The sequence below is a fragment of the Phyllobates terribilis genome, unplaced genomic scaffold (assembly GCF_046119375.1).
Source record: "Phyllobates terribilis strain yellow unplaced genomic scaffold, ASM4611937v1 Scaffold_3__8_contigs__length_932513732, whole genome shotgun sequence".
NCBI lineage: Eukaryota > Metazoa > Chordata > Amphibia > Anura > Dendrobatidae > Phyllobates > Phyllobates terribilis.
Genome location: NW_027362763.1, coordinates 658,189,765 through 658,203,630, shown reverse-complemented (window position 1 = coordinate 658,203,630; position 13,866 = coordinate 658,189,765). Strand labels below are relative to the sequence as shown.

The window sequence follows — 13,866 nt, the reverse complement described above, 5'->3', positions numbered from 1 at the left end:
TATTATAGTAGGGGGCAGTGTATTTTTGATCCGCCGGATTTGTCTTATTTATGAATGGATATCCCCTTGTATTCGTTCTCTATTCTTTTTCCGGCTCGCTCTGGCTTTTCTCTGGATTACTCCTGTGCTCAGTACATTTAGTAATAAGCGGGTACATAATGCAGTGGATACTGTGGCTTTCGTGCTGGCACAGTGTGTCCCTTTATTGTTGGGGGAGCGGGGCCCATTGTGCGTTGCTTCTCTTTCATGACAGTGTTTTGTGTTCTTTCGTCTTTGTGAGTGTCAGCTAAGAACTGTGAATGTGTCATGGGTGACAGTACAATGGCGCGCCGGATATTGAGCCTGTGTTCTCCGCTGTATATTGGATCTGAGATTGTTTGCATATTGGTGTCTGTTCGCGGCTCATTGTCTGCGAATCTTTTTACTGGATGGAATAGAAGAGCAGCGAGCGTCTATTGCACAGCGCGCCCCTCTCACCCACCGCCGCCGGCTTCTCATAGTCAATCTCCATTACCATTGTTCTCTCTCCTATCACAAATATCCTCGAGTGCTGCTGAAATATTCTGACAGAGTCTTAGAATCCTCTCCGCTCCCCGGTATTATGCGGTAATGAGGACGCACTTTCTTTGGTCGCTGTTACAAAGTCGGCACTTGGCAGTTGGTTTCTGTTGTATTGGAGAAGAATTATCACATTTAATGGAATATTTTTCCTCCAGGGAATTGGTTTACCTGAGACTTGTATCTGCGTCTTAAAGGGGAACCTTGAATTATAAACACTCATCTTCTGCTGATTCTCAATTACAACATATATTATACTACCGGCGTATTCAGACCTACTATATTATTGCCCCCTATGTACAAGAATATAACTACTATAATACTGCCCCTATGTACAAGAATATAACTACTATAATACTGCCCCTATGTACAAGAATATAACTACTATAATGCTGCCCCCTATGTACAAGAATATAACTACTATAATGCTGCCCCCTATGTACAAGAATATAACTACTATAATACTGCCTCCTATGTACAAGAATATAACTACTATAATAATGCCCCTATGTACAAGAATATAACTACTATAATACTGCCCCTATGTACAAGAATATAACTACTATAATGCTGCCCCCTATGTACAAGAATATAACTACTATAATGCTGCCCCCTATGTACAAGAATATAACTACTATAATACTGCCTCCTATGTACAAGAATATAACTACTATAATACTGTCCCCTATGTACAAGAATATAACTACTATAATACTGCCCCCTATGTACAAGAATATAACTACTATAATACTGCTCCTATGTACAAGAATATAACTACTATAATACTGCTCCTATGTAGAAGAATATAACTACTATAATACTGCCCCCTATGTACAAGAATATAACTACTATAATAATGCCCCTATGTACAAGAATATAACTACTATAATACTGCCCCTATGTACAAGAATATAACTACTATAATACTGCTCCTATGTACAAGAATATAACTACTATAATACTGCTCCTATGTAGAAGAATATAACTACTATAATACTGCCTCCTATGTACAAGAATATAACTACTATAATAATGCCCCTATGTACAAGAATATAACTACTATAATACTGCCCCTATGTAGAAGAATATAACTACTATAATACTGCCCCCTATGTACAAGAATATAACTACTATAATACTGCTCCTATGTACAAGAATATAACTACTATAATACTGCTCCTATGTAGAAGAATATAACTACTATAATACTGCCTCCTATGTACAAGAATATAACTACTATAATAATGCCCCTATGTACAAGAATATAACTACTATAATACTGCCCCTATGTACAAGAATATAACTACTATAATGCTGCCCCCTATGTACAAGAATATAACTACTATAATACTGCTCCTATGTACAAGAATATAACTACTATAATACTGCTCCTATGTAGAAGAATATAACTACTATAATACTGCCTCCTATGTACAAGAATATAACTACTATAATACTGCTCCTATGTAGAAGAATATAACTACTATAATACTGCCCCCTATGTACAAGAATATAACTACTATAATACTGCCCCCTATGTACAAGAATATAACTACTATAATACTGCTCCTATGTACAAGAATATAACTACTATAATACTGCTCCTATGTAGAAGAATATAACTACTATAATACTGCCTCCTATGTACAAGAATATAACTACTATAATAATGCCCCTATGTACAAGAATATAACTACTATAATACTGCCCCTATGTACAAGAATATAACTACTATAATGCTGCCCCCTATGTACAAGAATATAACTACTATAATGCTGCCCCCTATGTACAAGAATATAACTACTATAATACTGCCTCCTATGTACAAGAATATAACTACTATAATGCTGCCCCCTATGTACAAGAATATAACTACTGTAATACTGCCTCCTATGTACAAGAATATAACTACTATAATACTGCCCCCTATGTACAAGAATATAACTACTATAATACGGCCCCTATGTACAAGAATATAACTACTATAATACTGCTCCTATGTACAAGAATATAACTACTATAATACTGCTCCTATGTACAAGAATATAACTACTATAATACTGCTCTTATGTACAAGAATATAACTACTATAATACTGCTCTTATGTACAAGAATATAACTACTATAATACTGCTCCTATGTACATGAATATAACTACTATAATACTGCCCCCTATGTAAAAGAATAACTAATATAATACTGCTCCTATGTACAAGAATATAACTACTATAATACTGCCCCTATGTACAAGAATATAACTACTATAATACTGCCCTCTATGTACAAGAATATAACTACTATAATACTGCTCCCTATGTACAAGAATATAACTACTATAATACTGCTCCTATGTACAAGAATATCTATATATATAATCGTCTTATACCGTCTGTCTGTCTGTCCAGGAAATCCTGCATCGCTCATTGGTCCGGCAGCGGCCAATCAGCGCCGGGGGATTTCTAAAAAAAGATGGCGGCCGTTATCGGCTCATCTGCGGGACGTAGCTCAGCGGCGATGCAGCCGGGAGATGACCTGCGCGAGGCGCTCATCTCCCGGCCGGCAACAGCAGAAGGAACCCGACCGCCGGACCCAGCTGCGGGACGGAGATGCAGCCGGGAGATGAGCGGCGCGAGGCGCTCATCTCCCGGCAGGTATCAGCGGAAGGACCGCCGGCGCCGCTGACCTCCATGCGGAAGGGAGGACCGGGGAGCGGCGCTGCAGGTCGGGATACTTCTCCTGCGAGAGCCCGCTCATGTCCCGGGTTCTCGCAGCTTAAGTAGCCGCACAGGCAGCGCCGCTCCCCGGTCCTCACCAAGACGATTCAATGATTGGTCGGGTCCGAAGACCGCGACCAATCACTGATCTTAGCGCAAAACTTAAACACCGCTGTGCTGATTGGTCGCCGACGCTGCCCGCGACCAATCACCGATTTGGGCGCCAAATTTAAATATCGGCTGCGACCAATCACCACAGCGGTGTTTAAATGTGAAGCCAAGATCGGTGATTGGTCGCGGCCGATATTTAAATTTGGCGCCCCAATCTGTAATTGGTCGCGGCCGATATTTAAATTTGGCGCCCAAATCGGTGATTGGTCGCGGGCAGCGCCAGCGACCAATCAGCGATTTTTAACACAAATGTCCGGATCTTTGTAACACCATGCGGATACTGTGGGGACATCAGCGGCTAGGGTGTGAAGGGAGGACTGGGGAGCGGCGCTGCGGGTCGGGATACTTCTGCTGCGAGCGCCCGCTCATGTCCCTGGTTCTTGCAGCGGAAGTATCCGCACAGGCAGCGCCGCTGACACCCAATTGGTCGCGGATTCTATTTAAAAGTGCCGCACAAATCGGTGATTGGTCGCAATCTTGGCCCACGACCAATCACGGATCTTGCTGCAAAAGTTAAACACTACGGTGCTGATTGGTCGTGGACGCTGCCCGCGACCAATCACCGATTTGGGCGCCACATTCAAATATCGGCCGCGACCAATCACCGATCTTGGCTCCACATTTAAACACCGCTGTGCGGATTGGTCGCGGACGCTATTTAAATGTGGCGCCAAAATCGGTGATTGGTCGCGGCCTGCGTCGGCGACCAATCAGCACAGCGGTGTTTAAATGTGGAGCCAAGATCGGTGATTGGTCGCGGCCGATATTTAAATTTGGCGCCCAAATCGGTAATTGGTCGCCCGCAGCGCCAGCGACCAATCAGCGATTTTTGACACAAATGTCCGGCCCTTTGTAACACCATGCGGATACTGTGGGGACATCAGCGGCTAGGGTGGGAAGGGAGGACCGGGGAGCGGCGCTGCGGGTCGGGATACTTCTGCTGCGAGCAGTCGCTCAGGTCCCGGCTTCTCGCAGCGGAAGTACCCGCACAGGCAGCGGCGCTCCCCGGTCCTCACTAATACGATTCCGCTCCCCGCTCCTCACCAATACGATTCGCTGATTGGTCGCGTTCTCCGCACGCGACCAATCAGTGATCTTGGCGCTAAAGTTAAACACCGCTCTGCTGATTGGTCGCGGGCAACGGCTGCGACCAATCACCGATTTGGGCGCCACATTTAAATAGCGGCCGCGACCAATCACCGATCTTGCCGCCACATTTAAACACTGCTGTGCTAATTGGTCGCGGACGCCAGCCGCGACCAATCAGCGAGCTTGGCGCCAAATTTAACCAACGCTCTGCTCATTGGTCGAGGACGCCAGACGTGTCCAATCAGCGAGATTGGCGCTAAATTTAAATAACGCTCTGCTGATTGTTCGCGGCTGGCGGCCTCGACCAATCAGCGAGATTGGCGTCAAATTTAAATAACGCTCTGCTGATTGGTCGCGGCTGGCGGCCTCAACCAATCAGCGAGATTGGCGTCAAATTTAAATAACGCTCTGCTGATTGGTTGAGGCCGCCGGCTGCGACCAATCAGCGATTTTGCCGCCAAATTTAAACACCGCTCTGCTGACTGATCGCGGTTGCTGGCCGAGATCAATCAGCAGTATTGGCGCAAAATTTCAACACCGCTCTGCTGATTGGTCGCGGTTGTCGGCCGTGACCAATCAGCAGTATTGGCGCCAAATTTAAACCTCACTCTGCTGATTGGTCGCAACCACCGGCCGCGACCAATATGCGTTTTTTGTGTCAAATTTAAACAACGCTCTGCTGATTGGTCGCGGTCGCCGGCCGCGACAAATCAGCAGTATTGAAACCCCGCTCTGCTAATTGTTCGCACCTGGCGGACGCGCCAATCAGCAATTTTGGCGCCAAATGTAAACCCCGCTCTGCTGATTCGTCGCGGTCGCCGGCCGCGACCAACAAGCAGCATTGGCGCCAAATTTAAATCTCACTCTGCTAATTAGTCGCAACCACCGGCCGTTACCAATCTGCCATATTGGCGCCAAATTTAAACACCGCTTCGCTGATTGGTCGCAGTGGCCGGCCGCGACCAAGCAGAGAAATTGGCGCCAAATTTAAACACCGCTCTGTTGATTGGTCGCGGCCAGCGAACGTGACCAATCAGCATTATTGACGCCAAATTTAAACCCCGCTCTGCTGATTAGTCGCGACCGCCGGCCGTGACCAATCTGCGATTTAGGCGCCAAATTTAAACACGGCTTTGCTAATTGGTCGCGGTTGCCGGCCTCGACCAATCAGCGATTTTGGCGCAAAATTTAAACGCCGCTCTGCTGATTGCGCCCGGTCGGCCGCATACCTATTCTAGAATACCCGATGCGTTAGAATCGGGCCACCATCTAGTAACTACTATAATACTGACACTTGGGGTACAGGATGGTGACACTGTTCATCTGTGACATTTCTGTCTCGTTTGTTTCTCTTCTTCCTTTTGATACATTGTGACGACTATTAGTGAGGAGACTCTTCCTCAGTTATTTGTGCCATCAGATGCTCCTCACTCCTCCGTATTCTTTGCCGGTCACAGTCTGGCGGTATTACATTGTCGGGGGAGGACTGAGGAGACTGCGGTGATCTCACTTGTCCTGTGAGTTTCTTATTGGTGTCGATCTCGGGGTTTTGTGGATCCCAATATTCTTTCTGTAATAACTTTCGCCTCATCCACCACTTTCACTTGTTGCTGAAGTTATTGCAGATCTGTGCTTGCTGTCAGTGGATGGGAACTTTCTTACTTTCTTTGCCTTTCAGGGTTTGTTGTACAGTCCCATAGTTTAAGTTTGTGTATAAAGCTGGATGATTTGTCTCATCCTCCAGTTACATCTAACGCTGCAGAAATCTTTAATGATCTGCGATCACTTATCTGGTTTGGCCTGTGATTAATTGCACTGTGGGTGGAAGTTATTCTTCATACTGATGCTGTTGTGCCGTCAAGCACCCATCCAGCAGAGGTCAGCATTGACAGAGGAAGCAGAATTGTGAGCGCTGCTCCGAAGGAGATAACTTAAATTCTTGTGAAATAATGTATGATCTCCACATTGGATGTAGCCGCACTGTATAAACTGTAGAGCAGCATTATCTCCTAATTTGCTGCTTTGTCTTTCAGGTCGTGGCAGAACATCACATTTGACAGACAGCCGACATGTTTCATCAGGATCGTAGGGACCCACAACACTGCAAACGAGGTGAGACCTTCAGACCCCATCGTAGCCCCTCATGGGGAGAATAAGAGCTATTGTATATAGTTAGACTCAGAGCTGTACTCATAGCTCATCTGCTTCTACAGTCACCTCCAGAGCTGCACTCATATCTTATCTGGTGCTCCAGCCACCTCCAGAGCTGCACTCATATCTTGTCTGGTGCTCCAGCCACCTCCAGAGCTGCACTCATATCTTGTCTGGTGCTCCAGCCACCTCCAGAGCTGCACTCATATCTTGTCTGGTGCTCCTGCCACCTCCAGAGCTGCACTCATATCATGGCTGGTGCTCCAGCCACCTCCAGAGCTGCTCTCATAGCTTGTCTATCGCTCCTGCCACCTCCAGAGCTGCACTCATAGCTTGTCTGCTGCTCTAGTCACATCCAGAGCTGCACTCATAGCTTTTCTGCTGCTCTAGGCACATCCAGAGCTGCACTCATAGCTTGTCTGCTGCTCTAGTCACATCCAGAGCTACACTCATAGCTTGTCTGGTGCTCCAGTCACATCCAGAGTTGCACTCATAGCTTTTCCGCTGCTCTAGTCACATCCAGAGCTGCACTCATAGCTTTTCTCCTGCTCTAGTCACATCCAGAGCTGCACTCATAGCTTGTCTGCTGCTCCAGCCACCTCCAGAGCTGCTCTCATAGCTTGTCTGTCGCTCCTGCCACCTCCAGAGCTGCACTCATAGCTTGTCTGCTGCTCTAGTCACATCCAGAGCTGCACTCATAGCTTTTCTGCTGCTCTAGGCACATCCAGAGCTGCACTCATAGCTTGTCTGCTGCTCTAGTCACATCCAGAGCTACACTCATAGCTTGTCTGGTGCTCCAGTCACATCCAGAGTTGCACTCATAGCTTTTCCGCTGCTCTAGTCACATCCAGAGCTGCACTCATAGCTTTTCTCCTGCTCTAGTCACATCCAGAGCTGCACTCATAGCTTGTCTGCTGCTCTAGTCACATCCAGAGCTACACTCATAGCTTGTCTGCTGCTCTAGTCACATCCAGAGCTGCACTCATAGCTTTTCCGCTGCTCTAGTCACATCCAGAGCTGCACTCATAGCTTTTCTGCTGCTCTAGTCACATCCAGAGCTGCACTCATAGCTTGTTTGGTGCTCCAGCCACCTCCAGAGTTGCACTCATAGCTTTTCTGGTGCTCCAGTCACATCCAGAGCTGCGTGCACAATGCTTTTTGCATTGCAATATCTAAGCTCCTGTATTCTTGTTGCATTGCATTAGGGGAGTTGTAGATACTGTGTGTGACTCGTGTATATGGTCGCAGGCCTGAACACTACAACTCCCAGTATGCAGAGCACAGACGCTGCACCAGCAGGTGTACACTGGAATTGTTCTGCAGCTCTAGATGTGACTGGAGTAGAACAGGAGAAAGGCACAAATGCTCCTCAGACTGCCGGTGGTGTGCAGGACGCGCCGTGGTCTTATCTGTGGCAGCCGTGCTGCGTGTCATCTGTGTACGGTCACCCGCGCTGCGGTCACCACTGGTTACAGGTGTCTCACGTTCCTGTGATGCAGCACTGATGATAGGGGCACGTACCCTGGCGGTCACCACTGGTTACAGGTGCCTTACGTTCCTGTGATGCAGCACTGATAATAGGGGCACGTACCCTGGCGGTCACCACTGGTTACAGGTGTCTCACGTTCCTGTGATGCAGCACTGATGATAGGGGCACGTACCCGGCGGTCACCACTGGTTACAGGTGTCTCACGTTCCTGATACCGGAGGAACGACGGGTCTCTTTCACCACCAGCCGTGTGATTATTCTCTGAGCGGTCGGGAGATTGGTCGCCATAATGACTGCAATCTGTATGATAATATCCAGATGTGCGACGCCGAGTAATTACCAGTCCGCGCTCCAGACGGCGGTGCCGTATTTAAAGGCACGGTAACGTGAATGTATCAGACGCTCATTAATGTTTCATTTTCCTGGTTTTCCTTACGGTTCTGCTTTTATTAAAGCCGCAGACAAAACACATTTTCAGACCGTTATTACCCGTGCGATCCGCGGCCGAGCGTCCACTGCAGGATCCGTCACATCGTCTCCTACTTGTAGCATTTCATGGCTTATGCTGTCTTTGGGGGTGGTGGGACCGTGTCCGTCTGCCCCTGACGTTCGCTTTTCATTATAGCAGCCTTGCTCGTATCAAAAGGGGGGATGGGATAAAACCCGTTAATCCTTGACATGCCTGTGTAAGGAGCAGTCCTGGAGTTTAGGAATGTTGCATGGTCTCGTTCACACAAGACTGTTATTTCCGACGGGTGACGCAGCGGATGGCGAAGATGAAAATAACGGTGGGTGCGATCACGCAGTGGCGCGGTCAGAACGGCCATAATTTGCGTTGCGGAGGCAGGGGTCCGCGATCTATCACTCCTCCCCCAGTCTCTGGGGTCTTTCTAATGGTAGTTTTGTTGGTTGGCTCTTGTCTTTAACGGGATCAGACTCCTTCCGGCCCCTTTAACCCCTTTCTTTTGCTTCTGTTTCCAGGTTTTCCACTGCGTACATTTCGAGTGTCCGGCGCCGACCATCAGCCACAAGGAGGAGAGTAGCGAGGAGGGCTCATCGAGTGATCAGACGGTCTCGATAATGCTGCGGGCATCCAGCGCCAACTCGCTGCTCTCGGGGGCCGGTCTGAGCGGTCGCAGCCAAGCCCCCTGAGCCCACGGTGGCCGGATATATGGCGGCATCGGTCGCAGCCAAGCCCCCCTGAGCCCACGGTGGCCGGACTTATGGCGGTGTCACGTTTGTAACCTCGTTCTCACCCTCCTCTGTATTCTCGAGGACACCGCCGACCTCCGATGAATCTGTTTGGCTCCCGGGAGAGAAAATTGCTGTTCAATCTTCATCAAGCCCCTTATTAGCGCGCGTTCCCCCATCGCACTGTGTCCATAGGAACGTCAGCCCCTAATTGACCAGATTTCAGTGCTGCCGCCACCGCGGACCGCCGCTAATTGAGATCTGTATTAGCTTCTGGCCTCGTGAAGTTGGATTTTCCTCTTTATTGATTTTTTATTTATTTTTTTTTTCCCCCCGGTGTCACATAAGTCGTCAGACTCTCCGCAGCGACTCCTCTCGCTCGCCAGTTATTGCACAGATTGTTTTACCAGCCTGACGTGCGTCGCATGCACCGCCGTGTACAGAAGCCTCCGAACACAAACCACCCACCGCGAGGACAGAGATAAAAATAGCGGCTAACGGGCCGGAGCAGAAGCCTGCACTTAATGCAAGCGGCGGAAAGGAGCTAAACCTGCTGGAGACGGGAAGGTGCAGGGCCGCGACTGGCGCTCTGCCGGCGTGTGTGTGCGCTGCTGCCTGCCGGCGTGTGTGTGCGCTGCTGCCTGCCGGCGTGTGTGTGCGCTGCTGCCTGCCGGCGTGTGTGTGTGCGCTGCTGCCTGCCGGCGTGTGTGTGTGCGCTGCTGCCTGCCGGCGTGTGTGTGTGCGCTGCTGCCTGCCGGCGTGTGTGTGTGCGCTGCTGCCTGCCGGCGTGTGTGTGTGCGCTGCTGCCTGCCGGCGTGTGTGTGTGCGCTGCTGCCTGCCGGCGTGTGTGTGTTCTGCTGCCTGCCGGCGTGTGTGTGCGCTGCTGCCTGCCGGCGTGTGTGTGCGCTGCTGCCTGCCGGTGCATGTGTGTGTTCGCGCGCTGCCTGCCGATGCGTGTGTGTTCGCGCGCGCTACCATCGTGACCGCCATCCTGGATACACACTGCAGAGGCGCAGGCCGACCTTGGACACAGATTGGAGGTCGATGGACGGAACGACGAGGGCTGTTTATTGCACTAAACCTTAAATTGCTGCACAGCAGAGCCGGACCGGCGTACGACCGCGTCTTCTTAGTGGTCCGGTATACTACAACGTAAAGAAACCCACTAACAGATGTAGTCATATGGTAAACGGTTACAGATTCAGCCCTTTTACCGATGTCTGTATGTGGGACAGCCGGGTGACCCTTACATAGGTGATCATCCCGCTTTCCCAGACTCCTGAGTGTCACCACCTGTCTCTAATCCTATGGGATGTCTATTGATTGGGGCAATGTATGAGCAGGGTCATGCTGTTTATGAACCAGGAGGCTCAGGATGAGCAGATCTGCAGCAAAACAGGGCAGGCCTGGAATACTCTTCATGAACCCGGGAGATCAGGATGAGCAGTGCTCCATGTTCCTCCAGAATAGAGGCGTGCAGCACTGCACAGAAGAAGGGTATCACTGGGGTTATGAACCTCACAATGAAAAAACCTCTCAAAAAGGAGAATGGTACAGTGCAAATATATGTGGGGATGAGCCTGGCAATCCATCCATGAAGCAGGAGGCTCAGGATGAGCAGAGTATAAGTACAAGCAGCTGTTCTGCTGCAAATGGTTCGCCCACAGGGGCCCTGGGCGTCAGTTAGGTGCCCACTTTGGGTCCTCTTTGTATATAATTGGCCTTGTATAGCAGATGTTTTCCTTTGTGTTATATTGCGGTTGTAAATGATGTAAGTTATATTGTGAACCTGATGTTACATTATAAAGAAGACTTTATACATCTCGTCTCCTGGTCCTCGTGGAGATGGGGCGAGGGACAGCAGTAGGGGCGGCTTCCCTAACCTCGGCCCCGGAGCCGTCCATCCACGGGGAGTCAATGTTCTCAGCAGCGGGAGAGGAGCACTAATGGCAGCCATTACTAATACCTGTTACATCCTTCCCGCTTCTTCTGTCATCCTCACTTGATTTTTCCCTCTTCCTCCTTTCCCCTCTTTCTTTTCTCCGCTTGTTCCTCGCATGTCTTTCCCTTTCTTCCCTCTTCCTCCTTTCCCCTTTCTTTTCTCCGCTTCTTCCTTGTATCACATTCCCTTTCTTCCTCGTTCCTCCTTTCCCCTTTCTTTTCTCGGCTTCTTCCTCACATCTCTTTCCCTTTCCCCTTTCTTTTCTCCGCTTCCTCCTCACATCTTTCCCTTTCTTCCTCGTTCCTCCTTTCCCCTTTTCTCTGCTTGTTCCTCGCATGTCTTTCCCTTTCCCCTTTCTTTTCTCTGCTTCTTCCTCGCATTTCTTTCCCTTTCTTTCCCTTTCTTTTCTCCACTTCTTCCTCACATCTCTTTCCCTTTCTTCCTCGTTCCTCCTCTCCCCTTTCTTTTCTCTGCTTCTTCCTCGCATTTCTTTCCCTTTCTTCCCCTTTCTTTTCTCCGCTTCTTCCTCGCATGTCTTTCCCTTTCTTCCCTCTTCTCCTTTCCCCTTTCTTTTCTCCACTTCTTCCTCGCATGTCTTTCCCTTTCTTCCCTCTCCTCCTTTCCCCTTTCTTTTCTCCACTTCTTCCTCGCATGTCTTTCCCTTTCTTCCCTCTTGCTCCTTTCCCCTTTCTTTTCTCCACTTCTTCCTCGCATCTCTTTCCTTTCTTCCTCGTTCCTCCTTTCGGTTCTCCACTTCTAGCTTTGCTCGTCTTCCTCACTTAATCTTTCCTCGTTTTCATACTTCTGTTTATTCTTCACGTCTTTCATTTCTTTCCCCTTCCTCAATTGATCTCTCCTCTTTTTCCTTGTTCCTTATTCCTCTTTGTTCGTTCGCTTCTGCCTTCATCCTTCCTCGTTCTGCTCTCTGCTTCCTTTGTCTTCTTCCTCACTTGATTTTTTCCCATTTTTTTCCTCTGCCTCGTTCCCCCATTCCTCTGCTTCTTCCTCGCTTGTTTTCCCCTTTCTTTCCTCTCCTCCTCTTCATACTTTCATTCCTTTGCTTCTGCCTTTGTCCTTCCTCGTTCTTCTCACTGCTTCTTTCCACTTTTTTGCTCTTCCTCGTTCCCCCATTCCTCTGCTTCTTCCTCTCATGTCTTTCCCTTTCTTTTCTCTTCCTCCCTCGATCTCTCCATTTCCTTAGCCTCTTCTCTCCTTTTTCTGCACTTGTACAGTGTGATTATAGCTCTGTCCTTCTATTCGTGTACCAGAATGCTCAGGATGAACATTGCCCCAGGTGGTGAGTAGCTGCAGATTATTCACAGTGGAGACCCCCAGCACTTTGATTTATATAAATCCTAAGGAAGCGATCCCTCCCATCACCTCTTTAAAGTTTCGGCGCCCCCAGCCCTTTCCACAGTCGCGGTCCTGGAAGTCGGGGGCGAGCGGCCTCACAAAGATCAGGGCGAGACCCTCTGTCCTCTGGGGTCTCCTTCCATGCTTCCCCCAGAGCTCACAGCCACATTTCTTAAGTAGATCGCTGGGAATGAAGTGCAAGTGCCCCCAACCTGGTCCTCTCTCGGGGGGGCACTTCACACCTCCATCTACCCAACCTAATGGCAGGTGCCCCACATTGACCGCAGGTCCAGCCTCATACTGTGAGGTGTGGACCAGCTCACTGACCCCAGATACCCCCGAGAAGAAGACACTTCATCTTGGCCGTCACTGCTGCGGGCGGCTGCACAGGGGGTGTCGGGTGTGTGATTGACAGCTGAGGGTCCAGCACCGTCTGTGCCCTGTGTGATTGCTACAGCGGGATGATGAGTGAGAGCCGCCATTCACTTCCCTGCTGCAATCAATTGTCCTGACAACGAGCCGCCCCGGTCACCGCTCATCAGCCCAGACATCAATTATAAGCCAGGAGTGAGCCGAGCCCAGAACGACATCCCCGCAGAGTCCTGCGCCTGCTACTAGAAGTATACGGGATTCATACATCATCACACCTCGCCCCATGTCTAGTAACGGGCGGTATACGGGATTCATACATCATCACACCTCGCCCCATGTCTTGGGCGGTATACGGGATTCATACATCATCATACCTCACCCCACGTCTTGTAGCGGGCGGTATACGGGATTCGTACATCATACCTTGCTCCATGTCTTGTAACGGGCGGTATACGGGATTCATACATCATACCTCGCCCCATGTCTTCTAACGGGCGGTATACGGGATTCATACATCATCATACCTCACCCCATGTCTTGTAACGGGCGGTATTTGGGATTCATACATCATCATACCTCGCCCCATGTTCTGTATCGGGCGGTATACGGGATTCATACATCATCATACCTCGCCCCATGTCCTGTATCGGGCGGTATACGGGATTCATACATCATCACACCTCGCCCCATGTCTTGTAACGGGGAGTGTACGGGATTCATACATCATCACACCTCACCCCATGTCTAGTAACGGGCGGTATACGGGATTCATACATCATCACACCTCACCCCATGTCTAGTAACGGGCGGTATACGGGATTCATACATCATCATAC

At 49.2% G+C, this 13,866-nt stretch overlaps 1 protein-coding gene across 3 annotated transcripts in view; it reads left to right on the top strand.

Moving 5' to 3' along the window:
• The window catches only part of BTBD9 (BTB domain containing 9), a 183,544-nt gene extending 173,352 nt beyond the window's left edge, over window positions 1–10,192 (top strand). For all 3 annotated transcript variants that reach the window (XM_073671700.1, XM_073671698.1, XM_073671699.1), the window contains 2 exons: window positions 6,566–6,644; window positions 9,154–10,192. In XM_073671700.1, the coding sequence (XP_073527801.1) occupies window positions 6,566–6,644; window positions 9,154–9,324 (250 nt within the window). In that variant the 3' untranslated portion in view covers window positions 9,325–10,192. The remainder of the gene's footprint in view (window positions 1–6,565; window positions 6,645–9,153) is intronic.
• Window positions 10,193–13,866: the final 3,674 nt, after the last annotated feature.